Raw genomic sequence first — 24,405 nt, forward strand, 5'->3', positions numbered from 1 at the left:
GGAGAGAAGAAGAACATAGTTTGGATGTGGCTGACGTGGAGGTTTTGAGGAATCTGATTGGAGGGAAAGGAGCTAATGACGTGGTGTCCGTTGGTGTTGTTGACCATTGACGACGTTGAAGTATAAAGAGGCGGAGAAGTTCATTTGCAAAAATTATGAAAAAGAATCATTTGATAAAAAACTTGTAAAACTCAAAAATAGTTCTGTATTTGCTAGGTTTCTCTCATCTTGAGAGCTAGCTATGTTGATTCTGTGTTTTCTATGAACATCGGATCGATTGGTTACGGTTACGGTTCGTTGGTGAATTGATTTGTTGTTGATCGTGAGTTTTATTGTATCAATGAAACAAAAGGTTGATCGATACTTGATGCAGAGAGCCATCGCTCATTGATATATCTGATATAGTTTGGTAAAATATAGTGAAAGACCTTTATTTAACTTCAAAATTGACAAATCCTATATCACCCACACAACACGATTACAAGCTTAGAGCGTAAAATCTGAATTTAACCTGGGACTGAAATCTGAGGCGGCGTTGAGTTCGCCGCCGTCTTTAATTTGCCGAGTTACAAACCGTTTTACATTTGCGGCCACATATTATCTGAGCAATTGGGAATCCTTCTTGCAATCTTGAATTGCCCTCTCTCGTTGTGGATGTCTTAAGTCTAGACGCGCCTCACTGACTTTTTCTACGGATGATATTGAGCAACTAGCATAAGCTTGAAGACGGCTTACTCCTCGTCTTCACCATCGAAAGGATTCCTAAAGTGAATGACAAAATTGCAGAGTCAGCAATGAGCGATTACAAGCTAGATGAGTAAAGAAACTCGACTACAGATTTATTGGAAACAATAAACCCTCAAAAATTTTTTTGGTTTTGATCGATCAGCGAAAGAGACGAGAAGAGAATGACATCACAAATAGAGGGGCAAAATGGACTTTACAGTAAATCAAAGTGCCTGTTTTTGTAAGGCACATGCGAAAGTGCCTAAATCCGAATACATTCATAAGACAAATGCCTTTTTTTTAATTAACTCAAAAAAATTATCAAAATTCTCCCAAAAAAAAAAAAAGAGAACCTTATACTTATAAGAAATTAATCCAAAAACCCAGTCTTTTCCAAAATTGCATTTCTAACCCTACTCATATCTCTCCCTTTCAAAGTCCTCCCAACACCTTCATGCACCGAGAACGAAGCCATTCTCGTCTTCGCCAAATACTCATGCGGCGGCAATAACTCTCCTCCTCCGCCGTCTTCGTCGTTTTCGATGCTTCTTCTCCTGACATGGCGATTATGATTTTCTTTCCCTAGAATCTTAGACCAATCCGGTACGTTCACCGGAAGCGAAGAAGCTACTACCATAGTGGTTTTCACGGTCGCCGGAGACGGAGACGATCTACGATTCAATGATGAGAAGAGTTTACGACGAAAATCAGGTGAATCGGAGCGGGTGGAGTAGAGATCAGACTCGTCGAACTCGAATTCTGAATCGTTGTGAGAAGACCGATCTGTTGGAAGGAAGCGATGACTCGGCCTTTGGTAATAGCTCTTACGCGTCGCCATTGATGAAAATTGAAGAAGAAGAACTTTTTTTTTTTTTTTTGGTTATGAGAGAAGTCTTTGAGTAGTCTCTCTCTTTTGCTTTTATAAATGCTTTTGAGCTTATGGAAAAAATGGATAAAAAGACTTTTGTTCACAAGTTTGGTTTGTGGTGGAAGAATATTACATTTACATGCGGCAATGTATAATGGGTTAATTTTGTGGCATATTCTCAAAAACCTTTTTGTAAGTAAATGTCAGTTTTTTGTTCGTTAAAACTTAAACGGTATGGTAAAATTATCTACCTAAATTATCGTTTTTATCATTTTTTTAGATTCTTAAAGGAGAATATTCTAGGTTAATATAAGTTTGAGATAATATTTTTTTGGTTAAAGATTTGTTTCTTAAACTTCGGCGCAGAAATTTCTAAATCAGTTCTTACTTTCTCATATATGGTACTGGCTACCTTTGATAACGTGAGTCTAATATGTATGAAATTTATAACAAAAAAAAGGATATCATTCAAAACCTAAAATCCTCTATATAATAAAACGGAAGTAAACAAATTTATTTTGTAGACTATATAATTTTTGTAAGTTGGTTACAAAATAGATTATAGATTAAATATATGATGGTTACAAAAAAAAGTTATAGTTTAATTGGTCAATCTGTGGACTATGTCTATATAAATACACTTAAGAATATCCCATAGAATCCTCTTAAAGACAATATTCCAAATGATTTATACAATTTCAAAAAAAAAAAATTAGTATTCCATGTATTGTTACAAAATATATACTGTTAGACATAAAATAAATAAAATTTTGGTAATTTATCATACTTAATCGTGATTTCCAAGATCTTATTGTGCAATTGAAAATAAAATCTTACCTAAGCACGGATCATATTAAAAGTTAAAACACTTTCATCAAACAGTATATGATTTCATATGATTTCATCAAACAGTAAAACGGAAGTAAACAACTTTATTTTGTAGACTATATAATTTTTGTAAGTTGGTTACAAAATAGATTATAGATTAAATATATGATGGTTACAAAAAAGTTATAGTTTAATTGCTCAATCTGTGGACTATGTCTATATAAATACACTTAAGAATATCCCATAGAATCATCTTAAAGACAATATTCCAAATGATTTATACAATTTCAAAAAAAAAAATTTTAGTATTCCATGTATTGTTACAAAATATATACTATTAGACATAAAATAAATAAAATTTTGGCAATTTATCATACTTAATCGTGATTTCCAAGATCTTATTGTCCAATTGAAAATAAAATCTTACCTAAGCAAGGATCATATTAAAAGTTAAAACACTTTCATCAAATATGTTCAAAAATTAATATAAAAACAAACAACAAACATAATCATTTATCATACATAAAATTACAAAATTAACAATATAAAACTTACAAAGTAAGTATTTTTTCCAAGCTATCATATTTAGCATATGATTTTATTTCATAATATTTTATCAAAAAAGACTTTTAAAAACAATAATATAAATTATATTTTATTCTAAAATTATAATAGAAATAAAAGAAATTTCAATCTGTGCTCTAGCACGAGTCCTAATCTAGTTATAAATTACTATGTAATTTTACAGGTACCGTACTTCACATTAGTAACATATTTACTTTTCATTTTCACTAAACATGTAGTCGCAAAATATTGGGTAGTTAAGATCCTAATTTCATTTAACGTAACCAAAATGTAGAACCCAACCCATTTAGTTAATAATTAAAACCCAAATCAGATATATCATACCTGCTGTACCTGTACCCCCATCAGAATGGTTAATGAAGATAATTCGTAGTGGTAGGCATGTGTGGGTGTGATTGAATTTTTGGATAGTCGTTACCTGCTTTAATCTGATTGATGTATAAATATTGGTAGCACGATTTAAAGTTGGCCTAAACCGAGATGAACAGTAAAATTCAGTGGCTGTTTTACAAACCAAATTCAGTGGATTGTACACACAAAATACAACAAATCAGTTCGATTAGTGTTTTGAAGGATCAAGAACTTGACCCATGAACAAAATCACTCCACTCTTCTCTTCTCTCACTGTGAATAGAAATGGATGGTCAGCTACAAAATTTCCCATCAACAACATGTCTTTTGTCATGGAAGCAACAGAAACGGCTGCAGCTTCAGTTCCCTCTTCATCCACCTCAATGAAAGCTTTGTGGATAATTTTTGAGACGTGCATATTCTCAGCAATGGAAGAAGAATCAACCATCTCAGTTATACTACCATGTGTAAATGGTAAAATCAGCCCCATGTCCTTCAAAACATCTGAAGCGTTAAACTCGAAAGAGAACTTAAACTTTGGAATTCTGAAAGCTTCAACTAATATACGTTGGCGCGGAATATGGTTATCAAGAAATCCCGGTTTGGAGGCTATGTCCTCAAGCAGATTAGGTAATCCATCTTTATCATTAGGAAGATAAATGTACATGGCGAATTGACGTTGATCCTCTACATAAGGAAGCCGCAAAACTTTGAAACCATCATAGTATTCTAAGTATTGCTTCTTGTAATTGGTCATGAAGGCGACTTTCACAGTGGTGCCGTCAAGAAGATGGAATTCGTTACTCTTTGTTAACTTTGCATCAAATTTTTTGCTCCAAGCCTCTTTGAAGTACACTGCATTTGCAAGTATTAGCGTACTTTCACGGATACTTTTGATAGAATCTTGTGAAAGAATCTGCTTGATGAGTCCATTAGTGTGGAGTTCAGCCCATGTATTCACTTCATCAATCACTTCAGCAGGCTTCAACATATATAAGTGATCAACAAATTATTCAATCATTCCAAAATTCGATGTAATATAAATAAGATGGTACCTATAAAAAGTTATGTTGTAAACATTTAGTCATGTAACCACTAGAACTTTTTTTATTATATAGGTACGTAATTTGCGGCAACAAAAAAATTATAACAATTTTTTTTGTTACAAATATTTGATACACGGAAGATGAGTTAATACATATTGTAGCAAATTTGTTATTTAGCTATATAGTGATAAATATTAATTGACGGGTATCGTAGGTTGTAGCATATTTGACACAACATAAATTAGTCATAGCAAACTTGTAACAAATTGAAATTGCTAATTAGTTTCAAGTTGGAAACTCATGAAACCCCTGAATCTGAGGGAAAAATTTCAATAAGAATTGAAAAAGCCATAGAGAAGTTACCTTGGTTGCGAAGTCAACTTGACTACAAGTAGCCTTATAGGAGTTCTCCAAAAGCTCTTTAAAGGAAGGTTTGAAGGAGAAAGATTTGTCGATCCAGACACCATAAGCCGTGGATAAGTGCAAGTCACTCCTATTCATTCCATCAGCGAAGGCAACAGATACGGTTTTGGCCAAGACTGTGTCGAGGTGATCCAATGAAGGTGACATGAGGAATGATAGGATTTGTTGTTTGGTGACGCAGTTGGAACCAGCGGCAATAAGGCAGAGCAAAATGTTGATTGACATTGGTGAGAAGACAAGGTTGGAGCCGTTGGCAACCGTGGCAATGACATGCTTTGCTAGTAATATCGCAACGTTGTTTTGATTCTCCATTTGATGTTCCCAAATCTATGTGAGAGAGACGAAGGGTACTATATATGCAGAGGTGATAAATATGGTATCTTGTTTCAAAGAAAATAACTATAAACTTTGAACAGTCAACGACTCATCACCTTAGCACGATTACAGAGTAAATCTTATTTTAAAGGTCTGAATGATAACAGCGGATTTGGTTGTGCGGGATAAACGATTTGATAATGCGGTACGGTTGATCTGCAATACGTGCGGGACAAATATATTTGCGGGACAAGTGCGGTTAATGCAAAATAAGCAGTACAAAATAATGTTTGATTGGTGAAAGTTATTTGCGATGCGGATTTCATATTGTTTTATTAATAATTAGTATAATTATATTTTAAATTTTTTGAATTAATAAAGAAATATTTTTATTTTTTATATACATAAATGTTTATTGAAAATTATATATTAAAATTTATTGTAATAAAATAACTATATATAGTTATATACTAGGTATATTTATCTATTTACAAATGAAATATATACCCTATTTTTTTAATAAAATTTTGAATTAGGAAAATATAGATTAATTGAACTATTAGTACATAATAAAATAGTATAAGAAATTTTTTATAATTTCTTTGTATGTGATTTTTTGAAAGATACGTATAATATATATATAGTAAATATTAGTGAATTAAAAAATAAAATGAAATTTTCAATTTGACTAACTTTTTCTTTTCTTTTATTTAAATCTGTTTTTTCATAAAAACTCATTATTTTATAATTTATGAAAAATTAATGAACTAATTATTATCTTTAAATAGACACATTTAAAAATTAAATTATCTGTGAGAAGTATTTAACAATTTAAAAAATATATATGTTGATTACTAACTCATTATTATAAAAAAATTAAACAGAAAAAGTTGTTTTTATCCTATAGATAACTAACTGGAAACAAAACCGCTGATAAATTGATGAATCATATTACAACTGCGGTCCAAAAGTAAACATGTCTTCCTTGAAAAACGCAACCAGACTTTTTTTCTCTTTCCTAAAAACGCAAATTACAAAATTTATTTGTGATTGGTGTAAAAATCATTTTTTAGAAAACCACACTTTGAAATCCGCATTTAGTGTGTCACCATTCATAGCCTAAATACCTTATGAAAATGTCTACATATTAACTTAATACTAAGTCGAAAACTATTTGAAGTCACAAATTGAAAACTAAGAGTTGTGTTAGTATATTCTAACACTATAAATCATTTTTCCAAATCAAACAGACGAGAACTATTTAAAATAAATCAACTAGTGCTGATGTATGCAGTAACTTGTTTCAAGAAATAAATCAACTAGTGCTTATGTATTAATATTTTATGATAATGGTCGAACCAATTGAACTGATCTTGATTTGAATACTTCAAATATATATAAAACCGTTTGACAAATCTCTTATTTATGAGATGGACATCACCACCATACCACACAATAGGCAAATTAATGTATTGTGCATAAAAAGTCAACCAATATTGTTTTGGTTCATTTTCTAGAATCCTTAATCATCTACATAGAGTTGTATCAGTAATAGTATAGGAACGGTAACATAAATACAAGTTTGGAATGAAATAATTGAATGAAAAGTAGCAATCTTTGAGAATTACGTAGGCACAAACTCATGATGTAACTGTCTTCATGAGAGTTTGTCTATGAGAATTTCTTTAGGAACATTTGTAACTCAATCAATAATTGACAAAATGACGAGTGTGGAACTCGGTCTCAGCATGCACGTGGGTGAGAGACTTTGTCAAAAACCATTTTGACTCGAGATTGATTGTCAAAAAGAAAAAAAAAAATAGTAACATATAGCTAATGAAACCGAATTTTCACATTTGGCTCTGGCAAATTTTGCCCATAATTTCCTTTTATTAATAAACTGACTTACTTGTCTAAATTATGGGCTATATATGACGAACTATAGTCTTCCTTGCCTGGATGAGCTATTTTGTAATTTTCTTTTAAGAAAGCTGATCAGAATGGTTACTGACCAAAAGAAAGTTCAAAATATATAATAGACCCGTTCCAATATCTTATATAATAAGAGAAGGTTTTTCTCAACCTCTGCTTAGAACATGACATATGGCTTATTATATAACTGACACATGTCCTTTCTTATTCTTAAAGACCATTGTTTTTACATTTTCAAATTGGGCCTAACAAAATAAAACCAGTTACAAGTCCAGCAAATATAATTGACAGCCTTTACACCCATCCGGAGGATATGAACCAAACGATGTCAAATTCACCTATACTCACTTTCTCACAATCATCGTTCCCAGCAGCTACCACCTCCGATGTACCTTCACAAAAATCTCCTAATCCTTGGGTTTCTTTGGTTTAATTTTCCTATTCCACCACAAAATTCTAAATCATTTCTGGTTTAATGTCTGTGTTAAGATCCCGAACACCTATTTGAAGTTCTGAATTGTATGTAACATTAATCCTGTCCAAAATCGTTTTTAAATTGCTTGGTATCAAATTTAGAAATATTAAGAAAGGGGTTTAGATCTTCACTACCAATTAGAATCATATAAACCATTATTATGACGTTATTTGTATTACTTATTACAATCTTTAAGGTAATTAAAAAATTCCATTGAAGTATATCCTTCATTTTCATCTTTACGTTTACCACCCAATTATAACGTAATGAAAATAATACCAAACACCTATGATTTCATGGTCATTAACATTTCATTCCAATCCCTGATTACTCTCCCTCATCCATTGCATTAAGTTTTTTTTTAAATAACAACCTTTGACGACACTCATCTTCTCTCTCACACACCATGGGTAAAACTAAAACAATAGCACCCTACTCTACCCTTGATTCAACCTCCAACGAAATACACAACACTGGTATCAATAGGATTGTTGTTTGGGTCATCCATATTTGGGAAGTTCGAGACTTTTGAAGAAACAATATGTTACTTATTGTTCCTAATGAAAATGTCTCCTTACTGATGAAAATGTATATTATCTCTATGATTGTTCCTCTTGACCCCTGATTTACCTCCATTTTAACACATTCATTTAGCCTTTGTTTCAGGATTGTGCTATACAAGCTTCAGTTGTTCCTAATTGTGTGTCTAAGTTTCAAGATCAATTGGTTAAAGGCCAGTTGTACAGCATCAATGATTTCGATGTTGTTGCATCCTCCAACCGTTATCGTCGCACCAAGCACAAGTGGAGAATTGTTTTCACGGAGAAAACGTCTTTGGAGACTGTTAAAAAATGACAATGCTCTATTGGTTTTGATTATTTTAGGTTCTCTACTTTTTCAGACTTGCTTGATATGGTAAACAAGGGTGAGGAGCTTCCAGGTAACAACCTTTTTTGCATTGTTCGTATTTCTGGTCTCTTAGCTTCCACTCTGTTCTTCAGTATATGATTTATATCTACATTTACCCACTCACCAGATGTTGTTGGCCAAATATCCTCGTCTCGAACATTTGAAAACAAAGATCAGAACCACCCTTCAAAGACAACTTTCAGTTTAATACTGACTTGCATTTTAGAAAGGTATGGGGTTTTTTTTTTTTTTTCAGATTCGTTCTACATTTTGTAAGTCTGTAACTGTGTAACATTTATGGTGTTTGTTGTAGTGGTGACAACATATACATATCTCTTTGGAGAGAACTTGCGGTCGATGTCCATGCCAAACTTTTAACCCTAAAAGATGAAACAGTTGTTGTCATTGCAACCCATGTAAACCCACAAAAAGTTAGGCGTAAGTGTTTTGTTTTTAACGTTCTACTTTCTATTAAATACTAATTGGTTCAACGTTAGTGTTCTAAAACTTAAGACCAATGTATATGAGCCTATGAATGAATATAATGCTAACAATGGGCCATATGTATTCTTGACAATTTCAAAATTAGAGCATGGGTTGACAATTTCAAAATTAGAGCATGGTTAATTCTGTTTAAGATTTGATGTTCTTCATCTTCAATTCAATAAACCGTGGAAAGCTAAATATTGTTTTAGTAACGTCCCATTATCACCTTTAAATCCCAATGAATTGGCTTACATTTATATCAAAAAATCAGTTTCAATGTTTAGTCATAAATTTATATTGCAATCTCTTATTTCTCTTCATCTAGAGTTCTATATTGTCCCATTAATTTTAAACGGCCAAATTCTGCTACTATAATGGCTGCTGGCTGGTCCCTTAAAATGTATATTTCATGTGATTGTATTCTATTTCGTACTTAAATTATTGTTATGATTCGAGGAAAGTTCTAATGTCTCTGAAGCATTTTTCCTTAAGATCACGTAAATGACTTGCTCATTGCATAGTTCATTTTTAAATCCCATTATCACCTTTAAAATCCCAATAAATTAGCTTACATTTATATTTAAAAAATCAATTTCAATGTTTAGTCATAAATTTATATTCCAATCTATTATTTCTCTTTATCTAAAATTCTATATTGTCCCATTAATTTTAAACGGCCAAATTCTGCTACTATAATGTCTGACTGGCTGGTTCCTTAATATGTATATTTCATGTGATTGTATTCTATTTTGTACTCAGATTATTGTTATGATTCGAGGAAAGTTCTAATGACTTTGAAACATTTTTCCTTTAGATCACGTAAATGATTTGCTCATTGCACATATAATTTTTAAATCCTATTATCACCTTTAAAATCTCAATAAATTAGCTTACATTTATATCCAAAAATCAAATTCAATGTTTAGTCATAAATTTATACATTCCAATCTCTTATTTCTCTTTGACTAAAATTCTATATTGTCCTAATTTTAAACGGCCAAATTCTGCTACTATAATGGTTGACTGGCTGGTTTCTTAATATGTATATTTCATGTGATGTATTCTACTTCATACTCAAATTATTGTTATGATTCGAGGAAAATTCTAATGTCTCTGAAGCATTTTTCCTTTAGATCATGTAAATGATTTGCTCATTGCACAATTCATTTTTAAAGGAAAATGGAGGATTTAAGATCTCAGACAAGGAACTAAACTTTATGCAAGCATGTAAGGTAGTAGTCTGGACTGGTGGTTAGGTGGAGGAGAAAACCTTTACGGAATGACCAAACAATCAAATAAAAAATTTAGTTACTCTTATTTTCTCCTTTAAGCTTTTTTTCTATTGCCATATTGAGTAAAGTTTTCTATTAAGTTATGGAGACACCATGAGCCTACGTGCATGTACACTACGACATATTCATAAAGTTAAAACAATGCAGCTTAGCCTAAGATATATATCACACAACGGTATAATTGTGTTAGAAAATGATTTTTTGAGTTTAAAATTTCATTATACATTCTTTTATTTATATATTATTCTAACTTGGATATTTGTTAAGATTACTACGGATAGGGAGACCTAAAGCTTAAAATAGATGATCAGATCTCTATTATATATATATCGAAGGAAGACATTAGAAGAAACAACGTTAGACGAAGTGATTTGTAATTGATTTCAGTTAACTTATGATATGGGACTTCAATTTCAACTTTCGCTTATGTCTTCACGTAACAACAAAATAAAGATGATGAGGATTTGCCTTAATCAATGACGAAGTGAATAAAATCACCAAAAGGTGATCTTTATTTTATTTTATTTTTGGTTTAAAGCCACTGAATAGGCTTTGAAGTTTGAAGGATTCGTATCATTTTACATCTTGTGTTGACAGGACAAAAAATGTGCTTTTGATGTTAGGGGTTACTAACAGTTAAAAGAGAAATAAATTACACATTATCTGAATCTGAGGATGAAAAATGTGCAATATTAAGGAATATAATATTTATTTTATATCTCTAAACTTCACCATATTTAATAAAAGATTACTCATGGGATAAATTCAAAACTCAACAATGATGGTAGATCTCGGCTATTTCTGTAAAGCCACAGCGGAAACAACGTCCAAACAAGTTATTGTCGTAGTTTGAAAGTGACATGTATTAATATGACTATATGAGTCTATAATTTTCAATAATCACAAAATTTGCCTTAAGTGTATTGCAAAATGGTTACATCGCAAAACAACATGTCCTAAAAGAGAATCAGTCTAAGCTTTTAAACATTTTGTTATTTAAAAAAGTAAACATGATTAATAAAATCCATTATACATGAGGGTGTAGTTTAATTACTTAAGATACATACTCTTCTCCCTAAAATTTATATAATTTTTATCAATTAAAAAAAATCCAATTAAGAAAGCAAAATACAGAAATATAAAAATCTAACAGTTAAAAAAATTACCAATCGAACAAATACTAAGATAAGCCCGTGCGTAGCACGGGGCAACTCCTAGTATAGACTACGACAATGTTAGCTTCTGTTCCAAGTAAGTCTTTGAACCCTTTGGTTGCACGTGGTCACGAGAGAACTGAAGCAAAATAGAACAAACAAAGAGATAAGACTATACATCTTAGCTAGCAATTAATACATAATTCCCAGGACAGCTCATCACTATCTTTGGCACGAAGATAAAAGGCTTTAATGAATTTTTGTTTATTATTCGGAGCGGACTAGCCTAATTCCGATCACCAGGATATATCTAAACCCAACTTTCTCACAAAATTAATCAATCGAGCAAAAAAACAAATTACTTCCGTCCCAAGCATCCGTTAATGCTTAAGTTTGACGTTTTAAGACGATGACGAAACGTCGTCATCTACTCCTGTAGTCCTCTTCATCGAAAAATACTTAATAAGAACCTTTAGAGCATCCCTACCGGCCGGTGAGACATCCATAAAGGTAAATCTCAACAATACATTAACACGATCATTAAACTTTAATTTTAGTTTCTTCCTTAGCTCTGATTTAACTTTAACGCCCAAACAAATTAAGTTTTTAGTGATTTTAGAAGAGGACACCTAAGCCGAAAGCTGCTTAGTATCAATATTATTCTCTCGTCCTCCTCCTCCTCCTCAGCCGAACAAGAAGACTCTCTCTGTGATGTGACCGCCGGACGCGGTCGTCTACGATCGCGGTACGGACGCGGCTTGAGCTCTCGGCCAACTTTCAATCGGTGAAGCTGTTCACGGCCGAGGTTCTTGGCTTCGGATCTAGGGGAGAATCAAACGATAGAGACGGAGTTTGAAGGAATTCAAACGAGCCGTTCGAGAGATACTCCGGGAAGCCACAAACGGTTCAATCGGACAGTACGGATGCGGGACGAGCGGGTGGACATTTTCGAGGGAAACGATAGCGGGAAAGATTTGAGATGGTTCGAGGGGACTCGAGAAAGATGAAAGAGGACAGATGGAAACGTGATGAGGGAAAATACGGATGGATCGATTGACGACACAAGAGGTTTGGCTCTCCTCTTGATACGGTCGCTAACAAGGGCGAACCCGGTTCGCGTCTTGTTAGGGTTTTCTCAAGGTTCAATCCCGGATTGAAGAAAGAGAAGAGTGAGACAAGTTTCAAGAATCTCTCTTGAGGAAAAGTTTTATTTTCATACAAGTCTAAGGAGGAACAAGGGCTTAAAGAGAGTTTAAATAGCTAGGTCTAGATAGGAGCTTAAGGACACGCGGATTCATCTTGATCCGCACATCGTCCTTTTGACGTGTCCCCTTTACAAAGAGAACACATCGCCACCTTTTGACTAACACGCTTAGCCACAAACACTCTCCAACGTTCACAAACATAGGATCAAAAGAGAATATTCTCAAGTTCAAAATTAAACCAAAAATAAGAGGGAAAGAGAGATAACCGCCTTGGCCTTGCGCGTGAAGCAACTTAGCCTTTAGGCGTTTTGCGTTTAGCTCCATGCCTCGTTAAAACCTCCTCCGGTAAACCCATTGGGACAAACCCGGAGTGAGGAAAAAGAGTACACTTCCTCGCTTAACGACTTGACCGTCCTCACTCTTGGGTAAGAGTGAAGACTAAGCGGACTGAGCCTTCGGAGTCTTCGTTGGGTGGCTGGTGTCGGACGTAGGTTCGGACAAATAGGTTGAGCCGCTGTTTGGCCGCCTTTGCTGAGCTCTTGGAACGTGTGGTGGCTCCGGGAAGGATCGTTGGAGCCTTGGCCACGTCTGAAGAGGTTGCCCTGGTCGCGTCCGATGCGTCTTGGTCAGGCGTCTCGGTCGCGTCCGGCGTGTCTTGGTCTTCTTGGCTGAGGTCGCGTCCTGCGATCACATCATTCCCTCCCCCTTGAAAAGGTTTTGTCCCCAAAACATCTTCGTCTTCACCTACATCAAACGGAACGAGGTCAGTGACATTGAATGAGGTGGACGTACCATACTCACCTGGAAGCTCAAGTCGGTAGGCGTTATCGTTGATCTTCTCGATGACTCGGAATGGGCCATCTCCTCGCGGGCTGAGCTTGTCCTTGCGTTTCTGCTGGAACCTCTCCGGCCTTAAGTGTAACCAGACCCAATCACCAGGCTTGAACAGTATCGGTTTACGTCCTCGGTTGAGGAAGCGTGCATACTGCTCGTTCCTTCGCTCTATGTTGGCTCGGACCTCCTCGTGCAAAGCCTTGACCATTTCTGCTCGTGCGACTCCGTCTTGATTCTCGGCTTCATTCGGTGGTATAGGGAGGAGATCCAGGGGCGTCAAAGGCTTGAATCCGTATGCGACCTCGAATGGCGACCTTTTCGTAGCTGAATGCACCGCTTGGTTGTATGCAAACTCGATGATCGGAATGCACTCGAGCCAGGAGCCTTTGTTGCTGGCGATAGCTGTGCGGAGTAAGGCGCCTATTGATCTGTTGACGACCTCCGTTTGGCCGTCGGTCTGAGGGTGAGCCGCGGTGGAGTACAGTAACTTCGTCCCGAGCTTGCGCCAAATAGTTCGCCAGAAGTGACCAAGGAACTTGGGATCCCGATCGGATATGATGGTGCGCGGAACGCCATGAAGCCTTACGACCTGACTAAAGAACAAGTTCGCCAATTGCACAGCATCATTGTTCTTATTGCATGGAATGAAGTGAGCCATCTTCGAGAACCTATCAACAACCACCATGATACTATCTTTATGCGCCAAGAGGGGTAGGCCGAGGATGAAATCCATGGAGAGATCGATCCATGGTGCGGTGGACACGGGCAAAGGCATGTAGAGGCCATGCGGGTGAGTTGTCGACTTGGAGGTGCGACAAGCTATGCAACGGCCGACGTGCTTCTCTACCATACTTCGCATCTTTGGCCAGTAAAAATGCTCCTTGAGCACGGCCAAGGTCTTGGTGATGCCAAAATGACCCGCTAAACCTCCACTATGGGCTTCACGAACTAGCAACTCCCGGATAGAACCATTTGGTATACACAGCCTTCGACCTCTGAACAGGAAACCCTCGTGAATGTAGAACTCGGTGTAGATTCCTTTCCCATGGTTCTGGAAGCAATCTCCAAACTCAGCATCTCCAGCATAAGCATCTTTGATGCTTTCAAAACCCAATACGCGCGCGTCCATTGTAGTGATTAGTGCATGCCGTCTTGACAAGGCGTCGGCGACTACGTTCTCCTTGCCCTTCTTGTACTTAATGACGTATGGGAACGACTCAATGAACTCCAACCATTTCGCATGACGTCTCTTGAGGTTGGTCTGGCCGCGGAGGTGCTTGAGGGTTTCGTGATCAGTATGAATCACAAACTCTCTCGCCAATAGATAATGTTGCCAAACCTCCATGGCACGAACGAGGGCGTATAACTCCTTGTCATACGTAGGGTAATTAAGCGTAGCTCCACTAAGCTTCTCACTAAAGTACGCCACCGGTTTGCCTCCTTGAGTCAGGACAGCTCCGACTCCAACTCCCGACGCATCGCACTCAACCTCAAAAGTTTTGTTGAAGTCGGGCAATGTAAGCAAGGGTGCTTGCGTGAGGCGTTTCTTGAGCTCGGTGAACGCCTTGTCTTGTTCCTCTCCCCATCGAAACTCGCTGTTCTTCTTGATCACGGAGGTGAGAGGCGCGGCGATCGTACTGAAATCTCGCACAAACCTCCGGTAAAAACTGGCTAGGCCGTGGAACGACCGGACTTGAGTGATGCTCGTTGGCGTGGGCCACTCCTCTATTGCGCGTATCTTCTCTCCATCGACCTTGAGGCCCTGCGAACTCACAACAAAGCCTAAAAAGACCAATTCATCAGCAGCAAACACGCACTTTTTCAAGTTTGCGTAGAGTTGCTCTTCGCGGAGGGTAAACAAGACAGCCTCTAGGTGTTTAACATGATCAGTCAAACTAGAGCTATATACCAATATATCATCAAAATAAACCACTACGAATTTATTGATAAACGATCTCAAAACATGGTTCATAAGACGCATAAAGGTAGAGGGGGCGTTAGAAAGACCGAATGGCATTACCAGCCATTCGTACAAACCCTGTTTTGTCTTGAAGGCCGTTTTCCACTCGTCACCCTCCTTCATCCGAACTTGATGGTAGCCGCTCTTCAGATCGATCTTTGAGAAGACACTGGCGCCGCTAAGCTCGTCTAGCATGTCATCGAGGCGTGGAATGGGGTGGCGGTATTTGATAGTGATGTTGTTGACGGCTCGACAGTCAACGCACATCCTCCATGATCCGTCTTTCTTCGGGACTAGTAGCACTGGTACAGCACACAGACTCAAACTCTCTCGGACGTAATCTTTCGCCATGAGCTCTTTGACTTGTCGCTCAAGCTCCTTCGCCTCTTCGGGGTTGACACGGTAGGCCGGCCGGTTGGGAAGCTGCGCTCCTGGGACTAGATCGATCTGATGTTCGATGCCTCTGATCGGTGGTAGACCTTCGGGGAGTTCTTCGGGAAACACATCGGCGAACCGCTTGAGGACGCCGCGTATGACCTCCGGTAAGGCTTCTAGTGAACCATCAAGACCTGAAAGCAATGCATCTCGAAACAACATCAAAATCACTTGGGCTGAGTCCTTAAGGGACTTTCTAACATCACCATATTGAATCAGGAAATTCTTTTTATCGTTCGAGTCTTTAGACAACTTGTCTTGCATTTCATGTACTTGCGTGGGGCTCAAGGGTTTCAAGCAAATACGTTTGTTGTCATGAACGAAAAAGTATTGGTTAGTATGGCCGCAGTGTGTGGTGCGCTTATCAAACTGCCATGGGCGCCCCAATAAGAGGTGGCTAGCTTGCATAGGCACCACATCACAAAGAACTTGATCCTTATACGGACCGATACTGAATGGGACCGTGACTTGTTCCTTTACTTGGATCACGGTCTTATCATTTAACCATCTCAAGCGATAAGGGCGAGGGTGGTTTGTGGTTTCAAGAGAAAGTTTCTTGACAAGACTGGAACTTGCCACATTAGTGCAAGAACCTCCATCTATGATCAAGCCACAAACGCGACCACTTACAGTGCATCTCGTGTGGAAGATGTTGTCACGTTGGTTGGCGTCATCCGTGGCTACACCGGCGTTCAGGATGCGGTGTATCATGAGCAGCTCTCCGACCTCGGGTTCCGCAACAGCTTCTTCCAGCTTGGTTTCTCCTTGCACCATTTCTTCCGCGGCCTCATCGTCGGACTCGATCTCGCCAGCCTCGGTCAGTATCATCGTCCGTGCGTTCGGATAATCACGAGCGTAATGGCCTCTCCCTTGACACTTGAAACATACAATGTCGCGGCTCCGGACGTCGGTGGTGTTGCGTCGCGGATCTTGGCGCTCATTGGTGGCCGGCTCCCTAGGTTTGAATCTCGAGTCCGCGCTGGTCGCCTTTGGTTTTTCCGGCAATCGGTTTGATGGCGACGCGTTAGGAGTCCAATTGGTAGCTCCTTGAGTTCGGCCACGAGGCGCAGAGGCGCTCTTCTTCTTGATTTGAGTCTCAATTTGCACCGAGAGATGCAATAACTCCTCAAAGGTTTGATAGGGTTGGCGCTCGACCTTGCGTGCAATGCGTTCTTGCAATCCGTCCAAGAACTGAGCCATGAGTGATTCTTCGGAGTCATCGACTTGCAACCGGTTGCGCAAGTGTTCAAATTCTTCGTAATACTCCTCCACGTTCCGTGCGCCTTGCGTTAGTCGCCGAAACTTCTTCTGGAGCTCGCGGTGGTAGTAGGGAGGCACGTAGCGTCTTCGCATCTCTGCTTTCAAGACCTCCCAAACAGTGATAGGTCGGTCGCGGTTGCGTCGTTGTTCAGCTTGCAGTCGATCCCACCAGGTAAGGGCGTGATCGGTGAACTGTGCCACCGCATATTGGACCTTTCGTAGCTCCGGATAGCCATGGCACGAGTATAAGTGGTCCATGCGACTTTCCCATTCAAGATAGGCCTCGGGGTCTGACTTGCCTGCGAACGTTGGTGGGACCATCTTGTGGTGCGGCTCATAACGTCTCGGACCTTCGTCGTCTTGATCATCATAGCGGTGTCGTCGTCTAGGCCTCGGTTCAAAGTCCTCATCGGACTGATCACTCGCCGGCTCGCGTCGTGGTCGCCTCGCGGGTAACGGATCTTCGCGAGGAGGGTTCATAAGTTCAATCCTCGTGAGGCGATCAGCTAGTTGCTCTAGGCCGGTTCGTAATGCAACGAGGGTGACACCAATCTCTGGTGGCGCTGGTGGAATTTCTTCGGCCATCGTACGGACTGGTTGTTGGTGACGTGGCGTGGCTCACACAAAAGAAAAAGAAAACCACACGTGAGTCTCACACGCTCAAGAGGACCACACAAAGATTCGTTCCTCTAACAATGATTGAGGACAGCTATGACACATGCAATCCTATGACTAAAACAAATAAAGCAAAAGCAAAAGTAAAAGTGCTACGCGACAAGAATTGCTTTATGCCTAAGACCGGAAACACAAAAACTAATCGCGAAACTAGCTTTATGGATCTAAAAGTAAGCTCACAAGAACACAAAGGAACAGAGATATGAACACGAAGAACAAATGCGAATTCTAACAACCTAGGCGGACGAAAGACAATTCTAAGCATGCACCAAATTAAACCAAAAGAACAAGCGAGTCCTATGGAGCTAAAAGATGCAAGCTTTAAACTTAAAGATTGAAACTTTAAAAGGAACAGAGAGTTCTGGAAAGAAACAACCTCGTAGGAGCTTTGAAGCTCTGATACCAAGCTGATGTGACCGCCGGACGCGGTCGTCTACGATCGCGGTACGGACGCGGCTTGAGCTCTCGGCCAACTTTCAATCGGTGAAGCTGTTCACGGCCGAGGTTCTTGGCTTCGGATCTAGGGGAGAATCAAACGATGGAGATGGAGTTTGAAGGAATTCAAACGAGCCGTTCGAGAGATACTCCGGGAAGCCACGAACGGTTCAATCGGACAGTACGGATGCGGGACGAGCGGGTGGACGTCTTCGAGGGAAACGATAGCGGGAATGACTTGAGGTGATTCGAGGGGACTCGAGAAAGATGAAAGAGGACAGATGGAAACGTGGTGAGGGAAAATACGGATGGATCGATTGACGACACAAGAGGTTTGGCTCTCCTCTTGATACGGTCGCTAACAAGGGCGAACCCGGTTCGCGACTTGTTAGGGTTTTCTCAAGGTTCAATCCCGGATTGAAGAAAGAGAAGAGTGAGACAAGTTTCAAGAATCTCTCTTGAGGAAAAGTTTTATTTTCATACAAGTCTAAGGAGGAACAAGGGCTTAAGGAGAGTTTAAATAGCTAGGTCTAGATAGGAGCTTAAGGACACGCGGATTCATCTTGATCCGCACATCGTCCTTTTGACGTGTCCCCTTTACAAAGAGAACACATCGCCACCTTTTGACTAACACGCTTAGCCACAAACACTCTCCAACGTTCACAAACATAGGATCAAAAGAGAATATTCTCAAGTTCAAAATTAAACCAAAAATAAGAGGGAAAGAGAGATAACCGCCTTGGCCTTGCGCGTGAAGCAACTTAGCCTTTAGGCGTTTTGCGTTTAGCTCCATGCCTCGTTAAAACCTCCTCCGGTAAACCCATTGGGACAAACCCGGAGTGAGGAAAAAGAGTACACTTCCTCGCTTAACGACTTGACCGTCTTCACTCTTGGGTAAGAGTGAAGATTAAACGGACTGAGCCCTCGGAGTCTTCGTTGGGTGGCTGGTGTCGGACGTAGGTTCGGACAAATAGGTTGAGCCGCTGTTTGGCCGCCTTTGCTGAGCTCTTGGAACGTGTGGTGGCTCCGGGAAGGATCGTTGGAGCCTTGGCCACGTTTGAAGAGGTTGCCCTGGTCGCGTCCGATGCGTCTTGGTCAGGCGTCTCGGTCGCGTCCGGTGTGTCTTGGTCTTCTTGGCTGAGGTCGCGTCCTGCGATCACATCACTCTGTCTCCGTCAGACAAATCTCGCGAACAAAATCTGAGAGATGGGTTTCTTCTCTTTCCTTAGAAGAGTTCTCTTCGCTTCTCTCTTGATCCTCTCCGCTTGGCAAATGTTCAATGACTTTGGAGTTGATGGTGGTCCTGCAGCTAAAGAATTGGCTCCAAAGCTTAATTTGGCTAAGGCACATCTATCTTCTAGATTAGGGGTAAATTTGCCCAAGATAGAGGTGAGGCAAGTCGTTGTCACTATTATTGCCCTGAAAGGAGCTGGAGGCTTACTCTTTGTTATCGGAAACATCGTTGGTGCTTATCTTCTGGCTTTCTACTTGGTGGTTGTCAGTCCCATTCTGTATGATTTCTACAACTACGGACCTCAGGAACGTCATTTCTCCCTTCTGTTGACTGAGTTCTTGCAGAGTGTTGCACTCTTGGAGCATTGCTCTTCTTTATTGGAATGAAGAACTCGGCACCGAAGAGGATGTTACGTTGAAGAAGAGGACACCTAAGCCGAAAGCTGCTTAGTATCAATATTATTTTTCTTCTGGCTTTTGCCATGAGCAATACCTTTGGCTTTTCCTTTTTTCCCGATGAAATATTTTCTTAGAACTTTGGTTTTCTTTCTCTTTTAGGATTTCTTAGGATAGCTCAGTTATGATATACTTCATATTTTACTTTGATTTGATATTGGGAATTTTGAAGTTTTGATTTGTTGAAACTTGAACCATGCATGATGCAAATGTTGAACACCGATTTAGCAAAAAAAAAAAAAAAAAAAAAAAAAAAAAAAGTTTTTAGTGATTTTTCTTACGATATATTAATTGTCTTGCAAAATACATGCTGAGTGCCGGTGACTAAGATAACGTTACGTGAGGGGGGGTCAGCTCTTCACGTGAACCCCACGTGCCCATTTCACGCATCAGCTCTCGCTACCGTTCACAATTTACGCGAATTTTTAAATAATTAAATTAGAAACTACCATGATCTGATCCAGTGTTTCGCTCCTTTCTCTACTCCTATACGTATCCTACGTGTCAGAATCTGGTTAGTCGTACACTTTTCGTAGCCGCAAATCTAGCGATCACCATTATTATTTCTCTCATTCTCTCACTCATAAAACTAACTTCTCCAGATCTTTTCCTCTTCTTCTTCTTTACTTACTTACTCATCATCATCATCATCATCATCATCATCATCAGAGAAGAAGATCTGAGGAAATACAAAAATGAAGCTCGGAATCATCATTGTTGCTATGACGCTAATGCTCGTACTCGCCTCCGGTGAGATTTTAACTAAATCCTCACCAGCTCCGTCACCGGATCTCGCCGTAAACTCAGCAGATTCGCCTATGATTCACCGCGCACATCCGCCGGAACTCGGATCTCCTCCTTCTCCAGCGCAATCTCCAATTGAATACTCTTCTCCTCCAGAACCTGAAACGACACACTCTCCTTCTCCTTCTCCTTCTCCGTCGAACTCTCCGCCGTTACCGAATGATTCTCAGTCTCCTTCTTCGTCTTCATATCCGTCTCCGTCTCCGTCGGAGGAAGCTAGTGATATCAACCACAGCGATATGACTGGGATTGAAGGGAAAAAATCACCGTCCGGAGGAGGAGGAATGAGTGGAGGGAAGAAGGTAGGGGTAGCTTTCGGAGTGATTGCGGCGGTGTGTGTGGTTGGAGTCGCCGGATTTGTGTGCAAGAAACGGCAAGAGAATATTCGCAGATCTCGTTACGGTTACGCCGCCAATGAGATTTTGTAGAGAGAGAGATCCGGCGACGAAAGGCTGAATTAAATTTTTGATTTTTTTTTTCTTTTTCTGGTAACTTTTTAAATTTGAATTCGAAAACATTTATTGATATATTTTTTTTTTCGTTCGTGTTATTTGTATAATCTCTGAAGTTTATGATCTCCGGGTGATTAGGTTCCCAATCATACGTGATAACTTATGTTTAATAATGCATTCTAATATACAAATAACATTTAAGTATTTTTGAAGTAAATTATTTTTGAATTTTAAAAACTTTGAATTCTGTTGGAGATTTGCTAAATTTGAAAAAAATACTATAACATTTTCTAAAGAGAAATGCCCTAAAATGCTACTCAAATAGTTTTTTTCCTCAAATACCATACATTCCTTATTTTTCCATCAATACGTTCATTAATAAATATAATGACTCTTTTATCCTTGCATTTTATAAACCCAAATTGTGTTAAGATTTTATAAACTCAAATTATTTCTTCCACGAGATACGATGGCACCAACTTCTCCGACGAGATCTTCCGGTAACGATTAGCTCCGTCGTTGTGTCCCATCATTTACGGTGATATCTGTCAACTTTGTCTAGCTCCGATGTCAGTTTAGTGATCGATCCTGCTTAATTTGATAGTGGTTCCTCTCGATTCGCAATTTCAATTTGGTAGTGGTTCCTCTCGATTCATATTGAGATCTAGCCTCAATCGCAAGGTGATCTCTAACTGATTAGTGACTATGATTGAGTTATACTCTGTTTGTGGGGAGTGGAAACAAAACCATAGAGGAGTATGGGATTTTGCAATTGATTCTAAAAAAGGAGGATCATTTAGTGAAGTAGATGAGAATATCACATATAAGGTTTTAGCTGAGATGGTAATTGAAGATTTTGGACTTGATTGTTTAGTGAATGATATCAAACTTAGCTATAGGCTTTCTTCAAGGATGAATTTGATGGTAGAAGATTCTCCACCAATGTATTTGCGAAATGATCGTCAAGTACAGACATTTTTCAGGAAGTTTCAAGATGACCCTGAGTTGAATCGTTTATGTGTGACTGTAAGTGAATACACTGTAGTTTTCTTACTGCATTAGTATGTCTTTCTTATATATGATGTTTTTTTTTGTTTTTTTATGTAGTTGCCTATTGATTCTGGGAATGTTGAAAGTAATACTCTGTCAGCTACTTTAGAGAACAACCGATGCATTCAAGGTTTTCAGTTTTCAAATAGTGATATATCTGTTGCATCAGTTCGTTATCTAACCAAGGTAAACTTGGCTCTATTTTTTTACTCAAAAAACAATGTCTTACAAATGATAGAATACATATGTGCTTTTTGTAATAGGTGCTTGCTGTGAAGAATAGAGTCATATATATTAGAATCTTTCTTTGTGCATTAAGAAGGATATGATGAAATCAAGTCTGATATCTATATGTTAGGAAAGTTGTCCTAAAGTCTTTATCAGATATCCCCTAATGTTTACATTTTATATGTAGGAGTTTCATGAACCAAGTGGAAGTGGCGCCACAGTTTCTGAATCACATTCTGATACCTGTTCAACTGCTGAAAAAGTGATTTATGATGGTATTCCTAGAGGTTTTTCACATCACACTCAAGGGACTGATTATATACATGAGGGGAAATATTTCAAAAACAAAGCAGAGTTGATGATGAAGATGCGGCTGTTTGCACTTGAGTTCAAGTTTGAGTTCAGATCTTTGTGGTCAGACAGAACAAGATTGATATTGGGTTGTGTCGACCCTAGTTGCAACTGGAAGATGCGTGCAATGAAGCTCAAGTCATATGATTTCTTTGTAGTGATTAAGTATATGGGAGAACACAATTGCGATACAACGTACAGGAATGAGAACCATAGGCAAGCCACTGCAAAACTCCTTGGTTCTTTTATTTGCAGTCATTTTGCAGAAAAGAAGGCTGGACTCAAGCCAAAACAGATAATTGAGAGAGTTAGATTAGATCATGGTGTTCATATACAATACAAAAAAGCTTGGAGAGCAAAAGAGGCAGCTCAGATTTTGGTTAGAGGAACTCCTGAGGACAGTTACCACAACATAGCAAAATGGTTGTTCATGGCTAAGGAAAGAAATCCAGGATCAGTTGTTTATCTTGAGATGGATTCTGGTACTAAATTCAAATATGTGTTCATTGCATTCGGTCCATCGATAAGAGGTTTTGATTTGCTGAGAAGAGTGATTGCAGTAGATGGTACCTTCTTGAAGGGGAAATTTAAAGGAACTTTATTAGTAGCTACAGCACAAGATGGAGATCATCACCTATACCCGATAGGCTTTGCTATTGTTGATTCAGAAAATGATAAATCTTGGAATTGGTTTTTTAGGTGTCTCCGTACTATCATACCTGATGCCCCAGATTTGGTGTTTGTCTCTGATCGTGCATCGTCCATTGCAAAAGCACTTACAGAGTTGTATCCAGCATCACATCATGGAATCTGCAAATACCACCTTGGAAACAACATCAAAGTAAGTTTCAAGGGTCAATTATATTTGCCACTTGTTGAATCTGCAGCCATTGCTTATACTCGTGAAGAGTTTGCTAAAATATTCATCCAGATTCAAGATGCAAATCCTAAGTTGGCTGAGTATTTACAAAAGGCTGATTTCAGAAAATGGGCTCGTTCCTATGCTCCTTCTAATCGTTACAATATTATGACAACAAACATTGCTGAATCATTTAATTCGATGTTGAAAGAACCAAGAGAGTTGCCAGTTCTTTCTCTCCTTGAGACAATCAGGTTAACTTTGACTTCGTGGTTTCATGAGAGACGTGAAAAGGCTGCTAAACATGACAAGCTTGTCACGCCGCAAGTAGTGAAGAAGTTGGTATCAAGGTTCTCAGCTGCAATGAAACTTGACGTTTTCCAAGTTGATGAAGACGAGTTTGAGGTGAAGGACAACATTAACAAGTTTGTTCACTTGAAAAACATGCATTGCAGTTGCTGTGTTTTTGACATCGACAAAATTCAGTGCATTCATGCCATTGCTGCTGCGAAGCGTTCAAATAGGGATGAGAAAAAGTTTGTTCATGTTTGCTACTTGACTGAGACATGGGCTAAAGTATATGCTGAAAGCATACACCCGAATGGAGATATAAATGATTGGATTTTCCCTGATTCTATAGAAGAATTCTTTTGTGCACCTCCATTTAGTAAGCCAAACACTGGGAGACCACCAAAAAAAAGAAAGTGATCTGTTGGAGAATTTGGGGTGCTAGGTTCAAAGTCTCAGAGTCACAAGTGCAGTAGATGTGGCACAGCAG

At 38.7% G+C, this 24,405-nt stretch overlaps 4 protein-coding genes and 1 pseudogene across 6 annotated transcripts; 3 read left to right on the top strand and 2 right to left on the bottom strand.

Moving 5' to 3' along the window:
• LOC104710977 lies at positions 403-1,712 on the bottom strand. 3 transcript variants are annotated; one of them, XM_010427642.2, is made up of 2 exons: positions 1,177-1,712; positions 403-762 (listed from the first exon to the last, which is right to left on the bottom strand). In XM_010427642.2, the coding sequence occupies exons 1-2, from the start codon at positions 1,562-1,564 to the stop codon at positions 710-712; spliced, it is 441 nt and encodes a 146-aa protein (XP_010425944.1). In that variant the 5' UTR covers positions 1,565-1,712; the 3' UTR covers positions 403-709. The 3 variants fall into 3 exon arrangements, with proteins under 3 accessions (XP_010425944.1, XP_010425943.1, XP_010425942.1); XM_010427641.2 differs by having other exon boundaries at positions 1,139-1,706; XM_010427640.2 differs by having other exon boundaries at positions 1,080-1,703.
• Positions 3,483-5,186, bottom strand: LOC104710978 (serpin-Z4-like). Its single transcript, XM_010427643.1, has 2 exons — positions 4,768-5,186; positions 3,483-4,340 (listed from the first exon to the last, which is right to left on the bottom strand). Exons 1-2 carry the CDS (start codon positions 5,137-5,139, stop codon positions 3,567-3,569), a joined length of 1,146 nt encoding a protein of 381 aa, XP_010425945.1. The 5' UTR covers positions 5,140-5,186; the 3' UTR covers positions 3,483-3,566.
• On the top strand, positions 19,383-19,918 carry LOC104710980 (annotated as a pseudogene).
• LOC104710981 (vegetative cell wall protein gp1-like) lies at positions 20,479-21,343 on the top strand. Its single transcript, XM_010427644.2, has one exon. The coding sequence runs from the start codon at positions 20,579-20,581 to the stop codon at positions 21,113-21,115; it is 537 nt and encodes a 178-aa protein (XP_010425946.1). The 5' UTR covers positions 20,479-20,578; the 3' UTR covers positions 21,116-21,343.
• LOC104715274 lies at positions 21,845-24,335 on the top strand. The gene is made up of 3 exons (XM_010432692.1): positions 21,845-22,165; positions 22,247-22,375; positions 22,605-24,335. Exons 1-3 carry the CDS (start codon positions 21,845-21,847, stop codon positions 24,333-24,335), a joined length of 2,181 nt encoding a protein of 726 aa, XP_010430994.1.

The sequence above is a fragment of the Camelina sativa genome, chromosome 9 (assembly GCF_000633955.1).
Source record: "Camelina sativa cultivar DH55 chromosome 9, Cs, whole genome shotgun sequence".
Lineage (NCBI taxonomy): Eukaryota > Viridiplantae > Streptophyta > Magnoliopsida > Brassicales > Brassicaceae > Camelina > Camelina sativa.

What these genes read in the sequence shown, in the direction of transcription:
- LOC104710978 (XM_010427643.1), bottom strand. Translation starts at nt 5,139, where the DNA reads ATGGAGAATCAAAACAACGTTGCGATATTACTAGCAAAGCATGTCATT. An exon ending in AAGTTGACTTCGCAACCAAG is followed by an intron (nt 4,341 to 4,767) that starts GTAACTTCTCTA and finishes TATATGTTGAAG; the next exon opens with CCTGCTGAAGTGATTGATGA.
- LOC104710981 (XM_010427644.2), top strand. Translation starts at nt 20,579, where the DNA reads ATGAAGCTCGGAATCATCATTGTTGCTATGACGCTAATGCTCGTACTC.
- LOC104715274 (XM_010432692.1), top strand. Translation starts at nt 21,845, where the DNA reads ATGATTGAGTTATACTCTGTTTGTGGGGAGTGGAAACAAAACCATAGA. An exon ending in TGAATCGTTTATGTGTGACT is followed by an intron (nt 22,166 to 22,246) that starts GTAAGTGAATAC and finishes TTTTTTATGTAG; the next exon opens with TTGCCTATTGATTCTGGGAA. An exon ending in CAGTTCGTTATCTAACCAAG is followed by an intron (nt 22,376 to 22,604) that starts GTAAACTTGGCT and finishes TTTTATATGTAG; the next exon opens with GAGTTTCATGAACCAAGTGG.
- LOC104710977 (XM_010427640.2), bottom strand. Translation starts at nt 1,564, where the DNA reads ATGGCGACGCGTAAGAGCTATTACCAAAGGCCGAGTCATCGCTTCCTT.